General features: G+C 41.7%; 1 protein-coding gene across 1 annotated transcript in view; it reads left to right on the plus strand.

The window, feature by feature from the left end:
• Window positions 1-16,059: 16,059 nt before the first annotated feature.
• The window catches only part of LOC145408017 (branched-chain amino acid permease BcaP-like), a 60,512-nt gene continuing 57,025 nt past the window's right edge, over window positions 16,060-19,546 (plus strand). Inside the window, exon 1 of the mRNA XM_080278818.1 lies at window positions 16,060-16,219. Within this exon, the coding sequence (XP_080134944.1) occupies window positions 16,108-16,219 (112 nt within the window). The 5' untranslated portion in view covers window positions 16,060-16,107. The remainder of the gene's footprint in view (window positions 16,220-19,546) is intronic.

Below are 19,546 nucleotides of genomic sequence, written 5' to 3' on the forward strand. Positions count from 1 at the left end.
CCTCTCTTACAAGCTTCTAGCAGTGGGTTGGGTACATTGCCTTTTATTGTCATTATCCTTTTCATATTTGTTTTTGTTATCATCATCATCGTCGTTGTCGTCATCGTCTTCGTCGCCTTCGCCATCGTCTTTTTCATCGTCGTCTTTTTGCGTTTGTATTCGTCTTTGTCTTCATATTCGTATTTATCTTCTTCGTCATCATATTCGTCATAGTCATCATTTAAACAACTATAAAAGGAAGGTTGGGGAGGGTCCAGAAACAGGAACAGTTCCCCGGAAAACTCCAAAATAGGACAATACAGAGAGAGAGAGAGAGAGAGAGAGAGAGAAAGAAATTACACCACAAGAAAAACTGTTTTAAAAATTCTTTCTAATTATCTTCCAGGATATAAAGTCCTTCCAGTTCCTTCCTTAATTTCAGTCTTATAATTAAAGACAAAAAGATCTATTATTTTTTATTTTATTTTGTTTATATATTTTTTTAAGGGTTGGTAAAGGGTGTAGGTGTTTTAGGGAGGGGTCTAAGGGCAAGGTCTATTTTTTTTTTTTCGAGTTTTATTATTATTTTTGTCGAGATTTATTATTTTTTTGGTGAGATTTATTATTTTTTGTCGAGATTTTATTATTTTTTTGTCGATATTTATTGTTTTGTTGAGATTTATTATTTTTTGTCGAGATTTATTATTTTTTTGTCGGGATTTATTATTTTATGTCGAGATTTTATTATTTTTTTGTCGAGATTTATTGTTTTTGGTCGAGATTTATTATTTTTTTGTTGAGATTTATTATTTTTTGTCGAGATTTATTATTTTTTGTCGAGATTTATTATTTTTTGTCGAGATTTATTATTTTTTTGTTGAGATTTATTATTTTTTGTCGAGATTTATTATTTTTTGTCGAGATTTATTATTTTTTGTCGAGATTTATTATTTTTTTGTCGAGATTTATTTTTTTTTTTTGGTCGAGATTTATTATTTTTTTTTTTTGTCGAGATTTATTGTTTTATTTTTTGTCGAGGTTTTTTTCTCGAGATCCATCTTTTTAAGGGAAAGAAAATCCTATATCTTTTTTTGGGGGGAGGGGGAGGTTTTGGTTTTTATTTATATTTATTTATTTATATATTTATTGGAGGGGATGCGGGTTTTGGTTATTTTGAGAGTAAGGAGTCATTTTTTTTTTTTTTACTCAGGGTATGGGGAAGATGAGGGATTTAGTATATCTATTTTTGAGGTATATATATTTGGGGAGATGAGGGGTCAGGGCCACATGCATTTTGGGGGGTAAAGGATTATTATTATTATTATTATTATTATTATTATTTATTATTGTTATTACTGTTTATTATTATTGTTCTCTCTCTCTCTCTCTCTCTCTCTCTCTCTCTCTCTCTCTCTCTCTCTCTCTCTCTCTCTTTTGTGGGGGCTCAGGGGTGTAGAGTCAGTCATTAAGGATGTTTCCAGCAGGGCTAATACACAGTAAATCGTTCTTAACTGCTCCGGGGATCAGCATTACCGTAGCAGCGGGTGGTGGTCACATTAGAGAGAGAGAGAGAGAGAGAGAGAGAGAGAGAGAGAGAGGCGAATTAGAGATAGTAAGAGAGAGGAGAGAGCGTCTGAGGTGGGAAGTGAGTGAGATAGTGGCTGAGAGGATGTGAGACAGAGAGACGTGTGTGTGTGTGTGTGTAAGAGAGAGAGAGAGAGAGAGAGAGAGAGACGCATTTAATACCTCGTCCGTCCTCGTCATTCGTCCATCTGGCAGCAGAGAGAAAAATAATTTTGTATTTTGTCAGCTCCTGATTGGCTTCCTGCTGCAAGAATATGGAGCGAAATTAGGTACGAGAGAGAGAGAGAGAGAGAGAGAGAGAGAGAGAGAGAGAGAGAGAGAGAATACTACACATGATGAGGTGCTGTGGCAAGGTGGAGACTCATAGCTTTGTCTTTTTTTTTCTTTTTTTTTAATAGCTTCGTGAATAAAAAGCTATAGTGACGAAAATCTTGGTCGCATTTAGGTGAAAGGAGTACATGTATTTGTGTGTGTTTTTCGTTTTTAATATTACATCACTTTCCTAATATGTTCACGAGAAGATCCGTTTTACCCCCCTGTTCTTATGGCTTTCATAATAATAATAATAATAATAATAATAATAATGAAATGCATCGGACTGAACGAACAAATTTTCTCATTTTATTCCGAAGAGCGATAACCTTTCCAATCCGTCGAGGCGTCATTTAATAGACTACGTATTTTTCTCTCCCATTTTTCATTTCCCACTTTTTGATTAATTTTCTGTGTTTTTCTGTTCAAGATCTACTCTCAGATTGTCAGTAGGGGTAGATTCCATAATTGATAGGGAATTCGAGACATATTTCATTTTCTGCATAAGCCTGTCAGGTTACATGTGCAGGTGTTTGGTGCGTAGGAGGACTGATGGGCCTGTGGGAACGGGTTGTTTAATATCTATGCCCAGACTTTTTAAAAAATATTGGTTTCACTCTACGTAGCTGTGGAGATTTCGTGACACTTGTTCCTTAGCGATTTTTTCTGCATATTACACCTTCAGTTCTCATTATTTGCTGCATCTCAAATTGAGTTGATATTAAAGCAGTATAAACAGTATATAGGGAAGGTCAGGGTGTGATAGGCAAACTAAATCGCTAAAGAAGAGATGCCACGAAGCTCTCCAGGTCATCTAGAATCCGGGTCTGTGTTCCAACTAGTGCTCTAACATCAACACGAGAGCACCCTAAAAAATTGAAAAAGTGTCATCGTTGTGAAGGGAGTAATTTCATTCTCTCTCTCTCTCTCTCTCTCTCTCTCTCTCTCTCTCTCTTTAATGCTGCTGTTTATTTCATAGCTTCTAGAGTTTGTTATTGTCAAAAATATGTTTAGGTAGTTGGGTTTAGACACGTAATGTTATAAGTTAGGTTAGATTGACTAGATTAATTAAGGTAAGATTAGGTATGGTAAGGTAAAAGACAGATTGATTAGATTTAGGTTGCTTAGGTAAGAAAATATTAACAGGTATATTAACAGGTTCCATCACTTGCTCCATATACTCGTAATACCCAATGTTTTTGACGTTCGTACTTCCAATTCCCCCTTCCATGTCCTTATCTCCACACATTTTTCTCACACTTTTCGCCCCGTCATTTTATAGTGTCAGGTTACATTACGCCTGTTTTTCTGCTCAATTGATAGTCTTCAGGGGTGGCGTAGATAAAAGTGTGTGTGTGTGTGTGTGTGTGTGTGTGTGTGTGTGTGTGTGTGTGTGTTACATTGATCTGATACTGAATTTCACTGTAATTTTATCTGGGGTGTTTGTGCAGGGGAGGGTCTGGCCGCTTTCAATAGCAGTTTTCGAGAATTTAAATGTTGAGCAGGTGTTAGATTTATTAGTCAGCGCGCGCACACACCCACACACGTCCACCCACTCACACACTCTCACCTTCCCCACCTACTCACCCCTCTCACCCGCCCGTCTCTCTCATCCCACACACTCACGCGTCATCCACATCAACTCGTATACCTTCTCCCTGCCATCTCGTATTGAAGGAGTTAAAGAGGGATACATCCAACCCCTCCAGTTCGAAAAGTATCTCCTGAGCTGAATAAAATCGTCTGGAAAGAACAAGAATACAAATGATATCCCGTGATTGAAGGACTTACCCCCTTCAATCATGTGATGTGTTTTGATTTATTTCTTGTAACCTTCAGGCGATTTAATTCAGCAATGGGGAGACCTTTTTAATGGTAAGTGATATCTGCCTCCGAATTGAGCCTTCTTTCCTTCCATTTTCCCATCTCTCTCCCCTCCCTCTTCTCCACCTTTCTCCCCTCCCTTTTCTCCACCTTTCTCCCCTCCCTTTTCTCCACCTTTCTCCCCTCCCTTTTCTCCATCTTTCTCCCCTCCCTTTTCTCCATCTTTCTCCCCTCCCTTTTCTCCATCTTCCTCCCCTCCCTTTTCTCCATCTTTTTCCCCTCCCTTTTCTCCATCTTTTTCCCTTCCCTTTTCCCCATCTCTTCCCTCCCTTTTCCCCATCTTTTTCTCCCCTCCCTTTCCCCCATCTCCCTCCCTTTCCTTCCCCCCTTTCCCTCTCTTAACTTCCATCATCCTCTCCCCCATTTTCGTTCCTCCCATCTTCCTTCGTGTTCCCTGCTTTCTAGCCTCTCTTTCTCTCACCCCTCCATCTCAACTCCTATCCTGTTCCCTTCCTACGCTATCATTCCCTTCCCCTCCCTTTCCCTCCCTTTCCCCTATTCCCTTTCTTCCCCCCTTTCTTTCACCATCTCCCCTTCCCTTCCCCCATCCCCCTCGTCTCTACATTAGCAAATTAAAGTGAACCATCCATCACTGGGAGACGCGCCCCCTCCCAGCCCCCACAGCCCCCAGTACTCGGTAAAGATTAAGTCCAACATCTCCTTCCATTACCTACAATGGACACTGTTGGCTGAACGTGAACTCAGTGTACTACAGGCTGAAGTTGCTGCAGTTTACCTTTCTCCTTTCGGGGGATGGGGAGGGAGTTGAGGAACGCTTTTATACCTGGGCAGCGGAGTCACCCGGTTAGATCAGTGTCACCAGAGGAAGGCGTCTCTTTTGAACACAGTGCAGTTCCTTCGTTACATACGTTCTTTAAAAATCAGGCGAATTTTTAGTGGAAATTGCCGTCACTAAAAATGTGTTCGTTGACACATTCAGTGTTGCTATCAGCAGACGATTTTGCTCAGCTTAAGGGACCGTCTGATACTACAGGGTTAAAACAACTTCCCCTTACTCCTTCACTACAAAATCACTCTCCCAAGATGAGTAAAATTGTCCGGGTATAGCAAGAATGAATAATAGGTCATTTGAGTGAAGGGATGAATTGAAACATCGTACCTTTACCACCGATAAAGATTGCTGAACAAGCCTTTTAAGTGCTCTCTGGAAATCAGCATAATTGTGGATGGAAAAAATTGTAGCTACCTGTACTACCTAACTGCTTCATGTGTGTGTGTGTGTGTGTGTGTGTGTGTGTGTGTGTGTGTGTGTGTGTGTGTGTGTGTGGATATGTAAGCCTGCCAAATTTATTAAACGTGAGTGATTTTTTGACCTGTAAAAGTTAGATATAAACCTCATTCTTCTTGTAATGTGAGGGTGCTCTTCTTAATCGGAATAAAATTATCGGTAATATTAAGGCAGTAGAAATGGCGTACACAGGCTGAGAGTTTAATCTGGTCTCTTGACATAATTCTTTGACTTAGAAATCTGTGTGTCGAGTCTCAAGTGTCCAGTAAATGCAGACTCAGTTCTAACTCTCGCTGCTTTACACTGGCTTCATTTTTTTGAGTTGTTGTCTTCTCTTTGTGCAGGAGAGAGAGAGAGAGAGAGAGAGAGAGAGCAGTACAGTTCAGGCCCCTCTGCCCCTGTGCCATTTGCCTGTGTATGGTTTGTCAATAGTATCGGAGAACATGGAAATGGATCCCGCGCACAACAACACCCGAATCAAGAGAGACACACCGCACCACCATCACAATCACCACTCCCTTTTGCCCTCCACACCGAAAGAAAAAAAAAGAAAGAGAGAGAGAGGACGTGGTAGTCTGTGTGGGTATATTTTTCAATACAGTCTGCATGGGATCTACTGTATATCTTCTTCATCATCATCAGGAGAAGCATCACCATCACCGACTCTTTTCCCTCCACACTATATAAAAAAAAGTTTATGATTGTCTATAATTTTTCAGTGTTATTTGAGATCTGCTGTATTTTTGTCTTCGTCGTCATCATCATCATCAGTAGCAGCATCAATACAAACATCATAATCAAGAGAGACACCACACCAGCATCACCATCATTCACCATCACCACTTTCTTTTGCCCGACACACTATATAAAAAAAGATATCTGTTTATATTTTCAGCACTGTTTGGAATCTTTTGCAGTTCAGTTGTTGTTCTCATCAGCATAAATGTGTGTGGTTGTGTAAGAGAGTCAAGAATAACGCAGTAACTAATCATGAGTATTAATGTGCAAAATGATTAGCTGTGATGGAGGGATGGAGAGAAATATGAGAGAGGGATGTGTGAGTTGAAGAGGACAGTTAAATGGCAGAGGTCAGGGCGACGTGGAGGCAATTTGTTTGTGGCCACTCCTTGCGGGATTAAGGCGTCTGGCAATAGATAGATAGATAGAAGGGTATAGGTAGAGAGATATAGAGATAGATTAGCTGTGGAAGTGTTACAATCTTCTATAGACTGATTAGGATATCGTCTATAGTTCGTTTACCTGAGCTTAGCGAAGATTTGGGTCCTTTAACAACATATTTCCCGTGATTCAGTGGCCGAATAAAAGAACACTACGGCTCCCTTTCTGTGGCACTTCTTTGTGACTAGCACTATGTTCTAGCTTTAATCCCTTGTTATAGCTCAGCATTCAAGACAGAGAGACGGAGTAGTTTTAGGCTCTACTTCCATTCCATAGCACTTCTTCGTGATTAGCGGCATATTCTAGCTTTAATTCCTCGTTGCATTGACGATGGAGGGATGGCAATTTTAGGGCAACTAAAGTGAACAGATTATGAGTCCGGTGACTGTACTTCCTCTCCATAGCACTTCTTCGTGACTAGCACCATATTCTGGTTGTGATGTCTTGAAGGCTATATTGCATTTAAGGTGGAGAGATAGAGATGGCAGTTTTAGGCCAGGTTAAGGTGAACAGAGTGAAGTGTCCAGTAATTTCTTTCAAAAATATGCATGGAATTCTTGTCAAAGGAGAAATATGTGTTGGAACGCTGACAGAGGAGCCTCAATTTTTTTTTCTGTGAATTTATTTTTTCTGAGCTGAATGAAATCGTCTGGTGAGAGAGAGAGAGAGAGAGAGAGAGAGAGAGAGAGAGAGAGAGGGAAGGAGGGGGATATTAGGGTGAGTTTTATGGAAGCAAAGAGAGAGAGGCATTTGCTTAGTGAGCTGCAAGCATATGAGAGAGAGAGAGAGAGAGAGAGAGAGAGAGAGAGAGAGTATAAACATGAGTCAGTGCAGGAAGATTAGGAGAGGGAGTTTGAGAGGGAGGGGGAGATGGGGGGGAGAGAGAGAAAACAAAGGAGACGAGGAGGGGAAGGAGAGAGGGGGAGGGTGTAGGGGGAGGGGGGTCTACATTAACTGAATTTGGTCTTTTCGCAAGGCAACAAAAACCCTAATGTGTTCATACACCCCTGAACAATACCCCCTGCAAAGTATGCTCTGTGTGTGTGTGTGTGTGTGTGTGTGTGTGTAGCCAGTGACTGTAATAAACCTTTTAGCGAGCATAAGTCCCAGTCAGACGTATGTTAGCGAGGTAATGCAGTGTTGGATTATTCTCTCTCTCTTTTTCTCTCTCTCTCTCTCTCTCTCTCTCTCTCTCTCTCTCCGTTTGCGAGTTAGTGTAGTGTTTGTTTGTCTCACTCCCTCTGTCTTGTTTTTTCCATCTATCTCTCAGTCTATCTATCCATCTTGTTCTCTTTTATTCTGAGATGTTTTAAGTTCATTATTTTGTTTTCTTTTAATACTTTTTTTTATTTAATTTCTTATGCCTTTTTAAATTTCCACTTGCCTTTATTAAATTAGTATTTCATGTATATTAATTTATCTCCTTTGTTTTATATTACTCCTATATCTGTTTATCTCATTTACTACTCATGTCAGTTTTATTACGGGCCTCTTATTTCTTTCTTCTCTTATTACTCTTATTTCTTTCTCTTATTGCTCGTATTTCTTTTCTCCTCATTCATTTCTCTCTGTTTTTTCTTTTACAAGTTTTATTTAAGCTCAGGTCGTAATGGCTTAATATATAATTCATAAGCCATCAGTCTGTCGGTCAGAGTGCAATTTCCTGTTCATAGTTTGTCCCTTTCTTTATTATTTCCTTTATTTATTTTATCGTAGTTTTTTTTCAAGAGATAATTTTTGTACAGGTCAGTTTTTCTTACATTGTCAATCCGGTGAATCTTATATATGTGTCATCACTGTTTTCTTTCCTTTATTTTTTTTATTTAGATTCCTGTTACTTTCTTTTGGCTTTCCCTGTTCATTTTTTGTTGTGATTTATTTTTTTTTAGTTTTCTCCCATTCATTTTTTGGCTCGTGTTTTTTTTGCTATGTATTGTTTTTCACTCAGTATTTTCCGTTTACGTTTTCCTACCTTTTTACTTCTTCCACCTTTTATTTTTTTTTTTTAAGTTTCTCTCCGTAGTTCCTCCCCGGCGCCTCCCCCCCCTTTTTTTTGCGTTTTTCGTCTGTTTAGTTTTTTCCTGTTTTTTTCCTGTAATTTTTCCGTCGCTCATTTTTTTTTTTTTCCATTTCTTCCTCCAGTTTCTCCCCATTTATTTTCTTTCTCAACTTCCTCCTCAACCCCCCCCCTTTTTTTTTTCCTGCATTTCCCCTCCTCTTTTTTTTCATCCATTCGTTTTTTTCCTCTTCCATTTTTCCCCACACACTCAGGCTTTTTAACGATACTTCTTTTATCTTTGTATCTCCAGTTTTTTGCGTTTTCCTATCCCTTCCCTCCGTTTTGTTTTTTGTCATATTTCTTTCAGCTTTTCCACCCATCCAGTTTTTCGCAAGTCGTGTTCTGAAACCAGCATCTGTTGTTCCTGTCTTTCTCTCTTTCTTTCTTTATTCTTTCTTTCTCTCTTTCTTTCTTTATTTCATTTGTAGACAGAGAAGGGCTTGGGGTTTCTCTGTGTAATGGGGTTCTTGCCCTCGAATCCCATCAAGCTGAGAGGTGCGGTAAGGAGAGGAGACGGACAGGGATGGGTGTGGGAGGGAGGGATAGCGATGGGTGTGTCATGGATAAATAGGGTTAGAAATATACTAGGGGTGGGTATGTTGGGGGAGGATAGGGATGGATAGGCAGGGGATGGATAGGCAATGGACGGGGATGGATGTGCGAGGGATGGAGAGCAGGGTATGCCAGGGATAAGTTGGGTAAATATGCTAGTGATGAGTATGTTTAGGGAGGATAGGGATGGATAGGCAGTGGATAGGGTTGGGTGTGCGAGGGAGGGATAGTAATGGGTATGTCAGGGATAGATCTACTTGTGGATATACAAGAGGACAAAAGGGATGAATAAGTTAGAGTTGATGTTTGTGTGGGAATGGATGGATAAGAGTGGTTGTGCTAGGAAAGGATAAAGATAGAAGTACTAGGAGGATAGAAATGGATTTTTTAAGGATGGGTGATCTTAGGGAAGGATATACGAAGGAGTGATATGTTAGGGATGGATACGTATGGATATAATAGGAGAGGATAGGAATTAGCGAGGGATGTAGGGGTTCGAATAATGATGATGATGATGATGATGATGATGATGATGAAGTTAAGGATTATATGGGATAGATATGGAAGGGACATTTTATGGAGAAGGGCAGAAGGGAGGCAATGCAGAGAGAGAGAGAGAGAGAGAGAGAGAGAGAGAGAGAGAGAGAGAGAGAGAGAGAGAGAGAAGGGCAGAAGCAGGTAGAAGTGGATTGAAAACACATGAAGGGGAGCCATGTTACTAGAAACCTATAGGGGAGAACTTTATTGAAAAAAATGTGAACTAGAGAAAGTGAGCCAGATATTTGAACAAAACTGAGCAGTAAAGGGGGAAAAGAAATAGAGGGTTGCAGGAAACAGTGTGGAAAGGATGATATGATGAGGGGAGAGGAGGGGGAGAATTGAAAGGTCTAGATGAGGGAAATTCATATATAAAAGTCTAGGGAGAGTAAAACAAACATATGGACAGAATCTAGACAGGAGAGAGGAAGCAGACAGAGTTAGACAAGGAGAGAGAGAGAGAGAGAGAGAGAGAGAGAGAGAGAGAGAGCTTCATGCATAAAAAGGAAACCAGGAAAAATAAAACAATAATTGAACTGAACAAGGAAGACGAAAAAGAGAAGCAGAAAGTAGTGAGAGTAGGTTGAGAGGAAGGAAGGGGAAGGGGAGAGGAAGGGGAGAGCTCCGTGAGTGAAAAAAATAGTGACTCAATAAACAAATAAAGCGTGGGATTGTAGAGGAAATATATGGAGAGAGCCGATAAGGAAAGAGAGAGAGAGAGAGAGAGCTGGAAGATAGAGTAAGGATAGGGAAGCAGTGAAAGGGAGTGTGAGAGAAGGAAATAGAATTGGAAATGAGGGGAGGGGAGAGTGAGAGAGTGAGGTGAGGAGAAAATGAAAGATAGGGTGAGGTAAGGAGAGAGAGAGAGAGAGAGAGAGAAAGAAAGAGAGAGAGAGAGAGAGGTTAGGGAAGGGTAGGAGATAAGGAGAAAATGGATGAGAAGGGAAGTGAAGTGAGGGGGAATGAAATCGAAAGTGAACGAAGGGAAGAATGAGAGAGAGAGAGAGAGAGAGATCTAGGAAGAAGTCCTCGCGATGGAAATGGAAGGGAGGAGACTAAATTAAAGGGAACAGAGAGAGGGGAGAGAAGAGATGACGAAGGAGGAGAGAGGGAGAAAGGAGAGAAGAGAGGAGAAGAGGGTAAAAGAGAGAAGGGGAGGGGAGAGGAGAGTTAGGGAGGAGAGAGGAGAAGAGGGTAAAAGAAAGAAGGGGAGAGGAGAGGAGAGTTAGGGAAGAGAGAGGAGATGAGGGGGGAGGAGAAGGAAGAACATGAGGGAGAAAAGGGGAGATGAATAGAAAGATGAGGACAGGAGGGACAGTAAGGGGAGAGTGGAGAAAAAGAGAAGAAAGAAATATAGAGAATATGAGAGGAGGAAAAGGGAAAAAGATCTGAAAAGTGAAGTAATATGGATAGGAGTGAAAGGAAGAAAAACCCGAGAACAGTAGATAAGGGGAAAGAAGAGAAGGTGTGAGGGAAACAGAGTGTAGGCGGGTGAAGGAAAGGGAGGGGAGGAGGAGAAGGAGGGGAGGTAGGTCAAAGGTGAGGTGAGGGAAAATAGGAGGGAACAGGAGGTAGAAGGTAAGGGGAGGGGACAGGAGGAAAGAGGTGAGAGGATCAAAGGGGTAGGGAGGGGACCGGGCGGGGGGGAGAGGAAAGGTAAGGTAGGGCGGGGAGAGGTAAAGTGAGGGGAGAGGGCGAGATGCTGGAGCAGTGGAGCGTGCGTCAGTATCAGAGTGGACACCGTGAAGTGAGGAGCCAGTAGTCTCCCTCTCGTCTCCCCTCACACGTGTCTCCCCTCGCAACTTCCCTCAACCTTTGGTCACCCCTTCCTGCTTCTCACCTCCCTTCTCCCCGCTTGTTATCTTTCTTGAAGGGGCCGCACTTTTCTGGGTATTTTATATTACGTTTTCCGTGCCTTTATCTTTACGTGCATTTCCTCGTCTAGTAACTTTGTTCCTACGTGCATTTCCCTGAACCCCTAAAGGCTCTTCCGCACGATCACTGGGCGCCTGTGATGTCCAAGCATTTTAATCATCAGCTTCAAAACACGGTGACGAAACAGGCCCCAGAAAGTGGATCAGCAACAGGGACGGCACTTCTCTTCATCTGGTCCACACAGTCATTTCCCAGACGTTCTCCATTACCACAGTTATCCATAGATCGTACAGACGGGCCTTAATATTTTTTCCTTTCCCCACATGTAGTTTTTCGTCTTGTACCTGCCCCTACACACGAGCATTTTCTTGGTACTCCAATGTCCGTACCTTTCCCCTCGCACGTACATATCTTCTCTCTCGTGTCTTATCGTAAGTCTTCTAGCATCTTTACCTGCCCCCGCACGTCCATTTCCCCTCACGTGCCTTTTCCTGAGTCTTCTGTGCCTTTCTCAAACGTGCATTTCCTCTTCCACAAACGCTTTCTTGATTTTTGTAATGTCCTTGCTTTTCCCCACACACGTACATTTTCCTGGCCCTCCTAAATTCCGTACCTTTCCCCTCGCACGAACCTCCTCTGTTTTTAAAATTCTGGAACCAGGTCACGTAAAATTTTGTTGGTGTATTCTTGCCTCCTCCAGACGGTTTGTTGGTGTATTCTACCTCCAGATGGTTTTCATGTTAAGGGAGACCTTTCCTAATGAAGGAGATGAGTGAAATCTTTTGTCTTTAACTCCCAGGTCCGAAAAGTCTCTCATCAGTTGGGTAAAATCGTCTGGAGATCGCAAGGATAAAAGAAAATATCATGGGATTGAAGAGGTTAATTGTTTCTGTATGCTAGGTACCGTCAGACGATATTCTTCAGCTTAACCTTATCAGTTTGATGGGGTGTTTTAAATCATCTTTCTCCATCCAGACGATTTTATTCAGCTTTAGGAAAGGTGTGTTGTACTGTAGTAATTAATGAAGGCTCTGTCCAACCCCTCCAGTTGGAAAAGTCTCCCCTAAGTAAAATCGTCTGAAGGTAGTAAAGAAAATACGTCATTGAAGTAGTTAACACCTCTCTCTCTCTCTCTCTCTCTCTCTCTCTCTCTCTCTCTCTCTCTCTCTCTCTCTCTCTCTCTGTCAGATAGATAAATTAAATACAAATAAAGGAAGTAAGTAAATAAAATACTGATAAAAAAATACGGAAAATAAGTAAGTTAAATGCATAAATAAATACGTCATTAGAGTGAAGTGGTTTAAGGAGGATAAATCAGGATCCGTATTTATTGACTACTGAGCCGTACCCCTTCACTCCCAGGACGTATTTTGGTCTTTATTCCAGCCAGCAATAAGCGATTTTGTTAGACTCAAGGTAGGTTTTATTTCGGAATAGAGGGGTGAGATATAGCCTTCATTATTTCCTTTACTACTGCACATCTTTCCAGTGTTGAATATAATCGTTTGTTGATGAATGAAATAAGGAATACGAGTTTAGGGACCTAAGTAGTGCATAAGATGGTTGGTCACTTGTAAATGGGAAGAAGGAAATAAGAAATACGGATTAAGGGACCTAAACAGTACATTAGATGGTTGGTCTGTAGTTCTGTTTTCGCTCCAGCAACCACCAGACACCACAGCCAAATCAGAATTAATAATAACGTTAAAAATGCAATAACGTAAGATTTTTAAACTAATATTTTGCGGTCGTGGAGATCTCGGCGTCGTAAAAAAAAGTCCTCTGTCTCTGTCTGTCTGTCTCTGTCTGTCTGTCTGTCTGTCTATCTGTCTCTATATTTACCTATCTATACGCGTGCAATTTGTCATTCTTCCACTTCCCTTACGTGCAATCTCTGCCTCGGCACGTGGCACTTCTTACGCACTACTTCACCTCACGTGCACTTCCCACCTTCCATCTCCCCAGTACGTAACACCTTAACATCTTAAATTCCGCGATTTATTTATTTATTTATTTTTTTTTTTTTTTTTTTAAATAACAGAACGGAGGAAGGAAAAACAAATGGAGAAAAAAAAATAATCCATACACCAGATTACTGGTGTCCTCTGTTCATAAAATATCTGTAACAGTTAGACTTGAAGAGTTGTAGGTTGAAATTTGGAGGAAAACAACTCTGGGGAAGCGAGTTCCAGAGAGATGCAGTTCGGGGAATGAAAGAATTCTGATAGGCAGAAGTTCTGCAATATGGTTGAGTGACATTCCAGTCATGAGCGCTAAATTACGTTATTATTTATTTATTTATTTATTTTTTAGAATGTCCCGTATTTTTTTTTTTTTCAGTATACTCATGTCAATTTCACGTGATTTTTATTAAGCTCATAAAAGGAGTTAATGAAGGCTGTGTTTAACCCCTCCATTCCCCCCCTAAAAAAAAAAATCAATCTTTTCTTGTATTGGAGGGGTTAATGAAGGCTGTACCTAACCCCTCCAGCTCAAAAAAATAATCTTAAGCTGAGTCAAATCGTCTGGAGGTAGAAAGCTAAATACGTCATCGGATTGAAGGGGTTAATCTGCGTCTCTGTGTACTACCTAAGTTTCAAGTTTCCACGTAACACTACCACGTTTGTCTCTGAAAGTTCTTACACGTTTATTTTCCTCATTATTTTGTCTTTAAGTTTCTATTTTTTCACGTAACACTACCATAGCAGTTTAAATTGTAACTTACCCCTATATATTCCACGTAGCTTTTAATACATTCCACGTAACTATTATTATATTCCACGTAACTGAAATTACGTTCAGTTTTTCCTTTTACACTTTCTTTTTTTTTTTTTTTTTTTTTTTAAGTCAAGGTGTAACATCGTCTGTATTTTTTCCTACCCTTTAATGGTACAGGTAACAGGTTTCTCCATTTTCTCCCCCTCCCTCCCTGTGCCACCTCCTGCTCTCCCCATACTCCTCTCTCTCTCTCCCCCTTCTCCACCCCTTCCTCCTCCTCCTCCTCTTGTTCGTTCGTTTCTCTCATTTTCTCTGTCCCCTCTTGCCGTCTCCCCTCCTCTTCCTTTCTTTCTCTCTTCTGTCTTTCGTCGCATCCTTCTCCTTTCCTTCCCTCCTCTTCCCACCCCCTTCTCCTTTTGCCTCCCTCCTCCTTTCTGTCTCCTCCTGTTTGCCCCGCCTCTCTCTGTCCCCTTCTCTTCTCTGCCCCCCCTTCCTCTCTACTCCTTCCTCCCCTCTACCCCCTCCCCCTTTATACCCCCTCTTCTTCTATACCCCCTCCCTCTCTCTACCCCCTCCTCCTCTCTTCCTCCTCCCCTTTCCCTCTTCCTCTCTCCCTCCTTCCCTCTCCCTCTTCCCCTCTTCCTCCTTCCCCCTCTTCCACTCTCCCACTATTCCTTTCTCCGTGTCTTCCCCATTCCTCCTCCTCCTCCTCCTCTTCCTCCTCCTCCTCCTCCTCCATGTGTGCGTGTTTGGCGGACCCATTGCCATTTTATGCGTCCTCACACACACCTCCTCCATATCCAACCCACACTTGGTTTTTCTTATAGTCTCCCCTTAAGACCCCACACCCAGCCTTTTTTTTTTTTTTGCATAGTTCCTTGCTAAAATGCTCTATTCACGATTTTCCTTCCACGTTAACCCTCTCGTTGCCCCGGACGCAATTAGGATTTATTTTCAGACGATTTTCTTCAGGTTTGAGAAATCCTTACGGTCGAAATGTTAGCACCTCTCACGTGACCCTTTCTCAGCCATGATCGCACGTAGGAGTTATGTTCAGACTAATATCAGACGATTTTGCTCAGCTGATTGAAATTCTGGCTGTGAGAAGGAGATAAGTATGATCCAGATAATCTCTTTCGTTGCCATGGACACTGACTTAATCTGTTATTTATACATGATGCTGCGACGTGCATTGGAAACGCAATGACGCGTTCTCTTCAGACTGTTTGTAGGCAGTAAGATTTTTAACATAATCGCCACTTTTATTGAAGGTATGACTGTGTTCATACTATTCCCGTAGTATACTGTACTCGTACACTATGAATTGCATCATCCTGACTTCTCTTTCCCACCTGAGGATGGGGTGGGGTCGGGTCCTGAGAGCAGCGAAAGAGAAAGCAAGATAGAAGAACAATATACAGCATACCTAATGATATGTCCATAACAGTGTGCTTGTGATGCAACCTGTAGTGTTCCTTCGGAGGACACTACCCCTCTCCTTGACCTCACTAACATGATTTTATCAGTTACACGTTAGTTTGGCTGTAATATTAGGAAATGTAGACGCCATACGTTTCTCGCCTGTGTATTTATGAGTTGGTGCGGATCCGGGCTGTACAATAAGATTCGCCCTCCAATACTCATTAGACACAGTTTTAGGATGCAGCTGCATTGGAGGCACCCCCTCCTATTGAATAGCAGATTCGCTGTTTACTCTTAAATATTTATTCTTAATTATTTCATTCAGCTGAGAAAAATCTTTGTAGTCAGAGGGTTAATTCTGAAGTTATCATTTTATTTGGATTCCTCCCCCCCCCCTCCCTCACAGGTAGTACTTCATTTATTGTGCAAAGTAACTGTCGGATAACTTCCTGGTAATTTGGGCTGGAAGTGAGTGAATGACAGAATTTCACCCCGAGATACACCGAGAAACTAACCGTGATCTTGAGTGACTAATTGCAATCCCAAGTGACCAATAACCCCGAGTGACAAACTATAACTCCGAGTGACTGAATATAACTCCAAGTAACAAGATATAACCCGAGTGACTTACTGTAACCTCGAGTGACTAAATATAACCCGAAGTGACTAAATATAATCCGGAGTGACTCATTGTAACCCCGAGTGACTCATTTGATACCCGAGTGACTCCAACCCGTGACCTCCGAGGTGAGTCAGGATGAGCACCACACTGGGCCGACTCTGGGCAGCCGTCACCAGGAAGAAGACCTTTCACCTGCCCTCACCTGGCCTCCAGACACACCTCACGCCCGTCGACATCGCGTTCATAGGTAGGTTACATTGCGATAAATTTACTCCTTCAGTTTTATGACTTATTATATTTATCATTACCGTTTGATTCTGTTCCCTTCACACTCCCTCACCTGGTCTATACACCTCAAGCCGTCAGTATCGCTTTCATAGGTGGGTCTCATTACCAGGTATTTAACCTTTTTACCTTAGGACGTATTTTGTATTATTTTCCTAGTTGTGTGCTCACCTTAGCTGCTCTCACCTGGCCTTCACACACATCATACGCCCTTCGGTATGGGGTTCTTAAGTAGGTCCAGGTATTGTAGTATTAAGTAAGGTCTGAAAGAGACACCGTGGTTGGTAGGGGCGCCTACCATCCACTCACTTGATATAGTACAATTTTTAGGTGACTCTGCAATGAGTGACAAGCCAAATGGTTTCTTGCATGTCAGGAAACCATATACTACGTTGGGTGGTAACCGTATAACCAGACAGACAGGTGGTGGTTTAGTGGACTGAGAAATCCCAACTGGATGTGTCCGAGGAGTTTAGCCAAGCCTCATATTAGAGCTTCGAAGTTCCTGCATCTCACTATCACTTTGCACTTTTTCATATCACTCTTACCATCTTCAAACATTTTCTTGAGTTTAATAAAAACTTTGCGAAATTGAAGGGATATTTATAACCTTCATGAACTTACTCACTCAGTGGTATCTCCGTAAGGTGAATCAGATTGTGTGGAGGTAGGAAGAATACATTTTTAAAATAATCACCGGATTGATTGAATGGAAGAAATAAGGAAGGCTGTACTTTATTCCGTCAGTTCTAAAAGTACCTCGAGATGAATCCACCTGGCATTATCAGAAACAAAATTAGAGAGATATCTTTGTTTGGCGAGGGAGCAAAATAAAATATATATTGAAATTAATGGTGTACCAGTAACAATGTATGCGGCACGTTTATGGAGCTCCAATTTGAGTGATTAAGAATGAACGTTTCAGTATATATTTTTCGCTGTGGGACTTAACTCAATCAGCAAATTGCATCGTAGAATTTTGCAGCACACATATTTTCCTCTCACTAAATTCCCCTTCGTTAGTCTGTATGTAAAGTCTTCATCTTTTGCTTCATCTGTCTCTCCTTGTACTAATTCAGTTTTGAGTTAGTGTGCAGTACCGAACTTTATCTCACGTCGCTGTCATTCATTCAGTCCGATGACACTACTTTTATTCATGCAACCTTAGGAGAGGAAAAGGTGGGGAGGGAAGGAGGAAAGTTGGGATGAATTAACTAATGATGGAAGGAAGGAAGGATAGTTGAAGGAAAAGGAGGGAGAAATGAGCGACTTTATTTTAGCAAAGGAAAGACTTTTCGACCTGGAGGGATTAGATATAACCATCATTAAGCCATCACAGACAGAGATCCTTCGTGAAAATAATACACAGATTCCATACACATCAAGTTTGAGCCGTATTCTGAAAAAAGTGAGAGTTGAGGTGAAACTTGAAGCAGAGGGCAGCAGTGCACACGAAACTGTGTGTAAGTTTGCTTAGCGAGCGAATTCATGTCGTCTTGTGAGAAAGTTACCGAGGGAAAAGAAATGCCAAGAAGTTAAGGACGTCTTGCTGTGTCAGAGTTTCAACACACTCCATAATTACTGGACTTTATTATGCTCGCAAGTGGATACGTCTTCTCCGGTTATTCTCTAACCCTTTCATGGTCGAGATAACTCTAGCCTTCTCTTATAGTTCGCCGGACGATTTTATTCTGCTGGTAGTGAGTGCAGTGGCCTGGTACCATTAACCCTCACGTGGTGGGGACATAATGTTATAGTGTTCCTGCCAGAGATGGGCGATTTTTTTTTTTTTTCCCAGCTGAGCCAGTGTTAGGAGTCTGGCAGGTGTAATAGTAAAGATGTTGCTTCTCTGTTGTTGTTTTTTTTCTTTCTTAGACTTACACTGCGTCATCCTCAGTCACGCAGGGCATCAGACCATAAACACATAGTGATTTAGAATTGTCTTGGGTGTTCTCTCTCTTAGTGGTAAATGGAGACGTTCACCATCCACTTAGTCGATGTAGTACTACCTCCAGGTCACCACTTTGAGTGAGACGCCAGATGGTTAACTTTAGGACACTACACAGTACGCTGTGTGGTAACCATGTAACAAACAAAAGGACGCTTTGTTGTCTAGTGTGTTAAGGCGCCCCAGCTGGATGTGGCCGGTAAAAGATACTCACAGAATGCATCTTGGGAGCGTGTGGTTACCAAGTTCTTTGATCGTCTTGACATTACAGCCTAGCCCCGGACCCCTACGATAGTGATAGGGAGTGTACAGGATCAGTTGATGGATGGATATTTCGAAGCACTTTATTACTAGAATGAAATCGTTTGGTCGCAGCATGATAAAATGTAAAACGTCATTATCCATTAAAGCCTACCATTAGCAGTTGAATTATGCAGTTTGTTTCTCTCAGTACACATTACAGAGAACCAGTGTGTGTGTGTGTGTGTGTGTGTGTGTGTGTGTGTGTGTGTGTGTGTGTGTGTGTGTGTGTGTGTGCTTTCTGTTGGCCAGTTTGTTCATTTGTCTAGCGATCCGAACTGGTGAACAGGTTTTGCGGAAATCTGGGGACAACCTTCATTATTGGACTCAAGCGTGCCACAACTTTAGGGGAAAAATTAATCTCCTTACCTTCTCCCCCACCATACTCTCCTCCACACACACACACACACACACACACACACACACACACACACACACACACCTCGACAACAGGACCACCAATGCCTCTATAATTTAAGATTTACTCCTGCAGTTCTTCTTTCCTGTCCAACAAATATTGGTCAATCTCACATACTTAATTTATTCTACGGACTTAATCTGCCCTGTTACTGAAGCTTAGGGATTGCATACCTCCGCCGACGCCAATGAAATTTATAACTTATGCCTGCATCCGAATCCGAATACACCTCAAAATTTAACCAACTATTCCTTGACTCACTGCCAACCAATCCACCAGATTTCATCGAAATCTGATTACAGCTTTTTGAGATCTTGTACACACACACAGACGGACAGTCAGACAGAGACAGACACAGGTGAATACATAACCCCTTCCAACTTTGCTGATGGAGGTAAAAATAAACTGGCTTTCGTAGTTCAGACAAACATCCGGGCGGCTCCAAACAGTGGGAATTCCTCGTTGACAAGAACGTATCGGCTAACCACGGCTATTTTTGCGGTGGCAGTGTGGGCTGGAATGCGGACGTGACAGTGAGAACGCATTTTATACTGTGGTAGGTGGGGGGCGCTTTAGGGGACACAGCCCTCTCAGTGGTGTAGTGTTGACGTATTAGTAGTTGC

This window comes from Coenobita brevimanus, chromosome 75, assembly GCF_032717465.1.
Source record: "Coenobita brevimanus isolate Jiangsu-jjx chromosome 75, ASM3271746v2, whole genome shotgun sequence".
Taxonomy (NCBI): domain Eukaryota; kingdom Metazoa; phylum Arthropoda; class Malacostraca; order Decapoda; family Coenobitidae; genus Coenobita; species Coenobita brevimanus.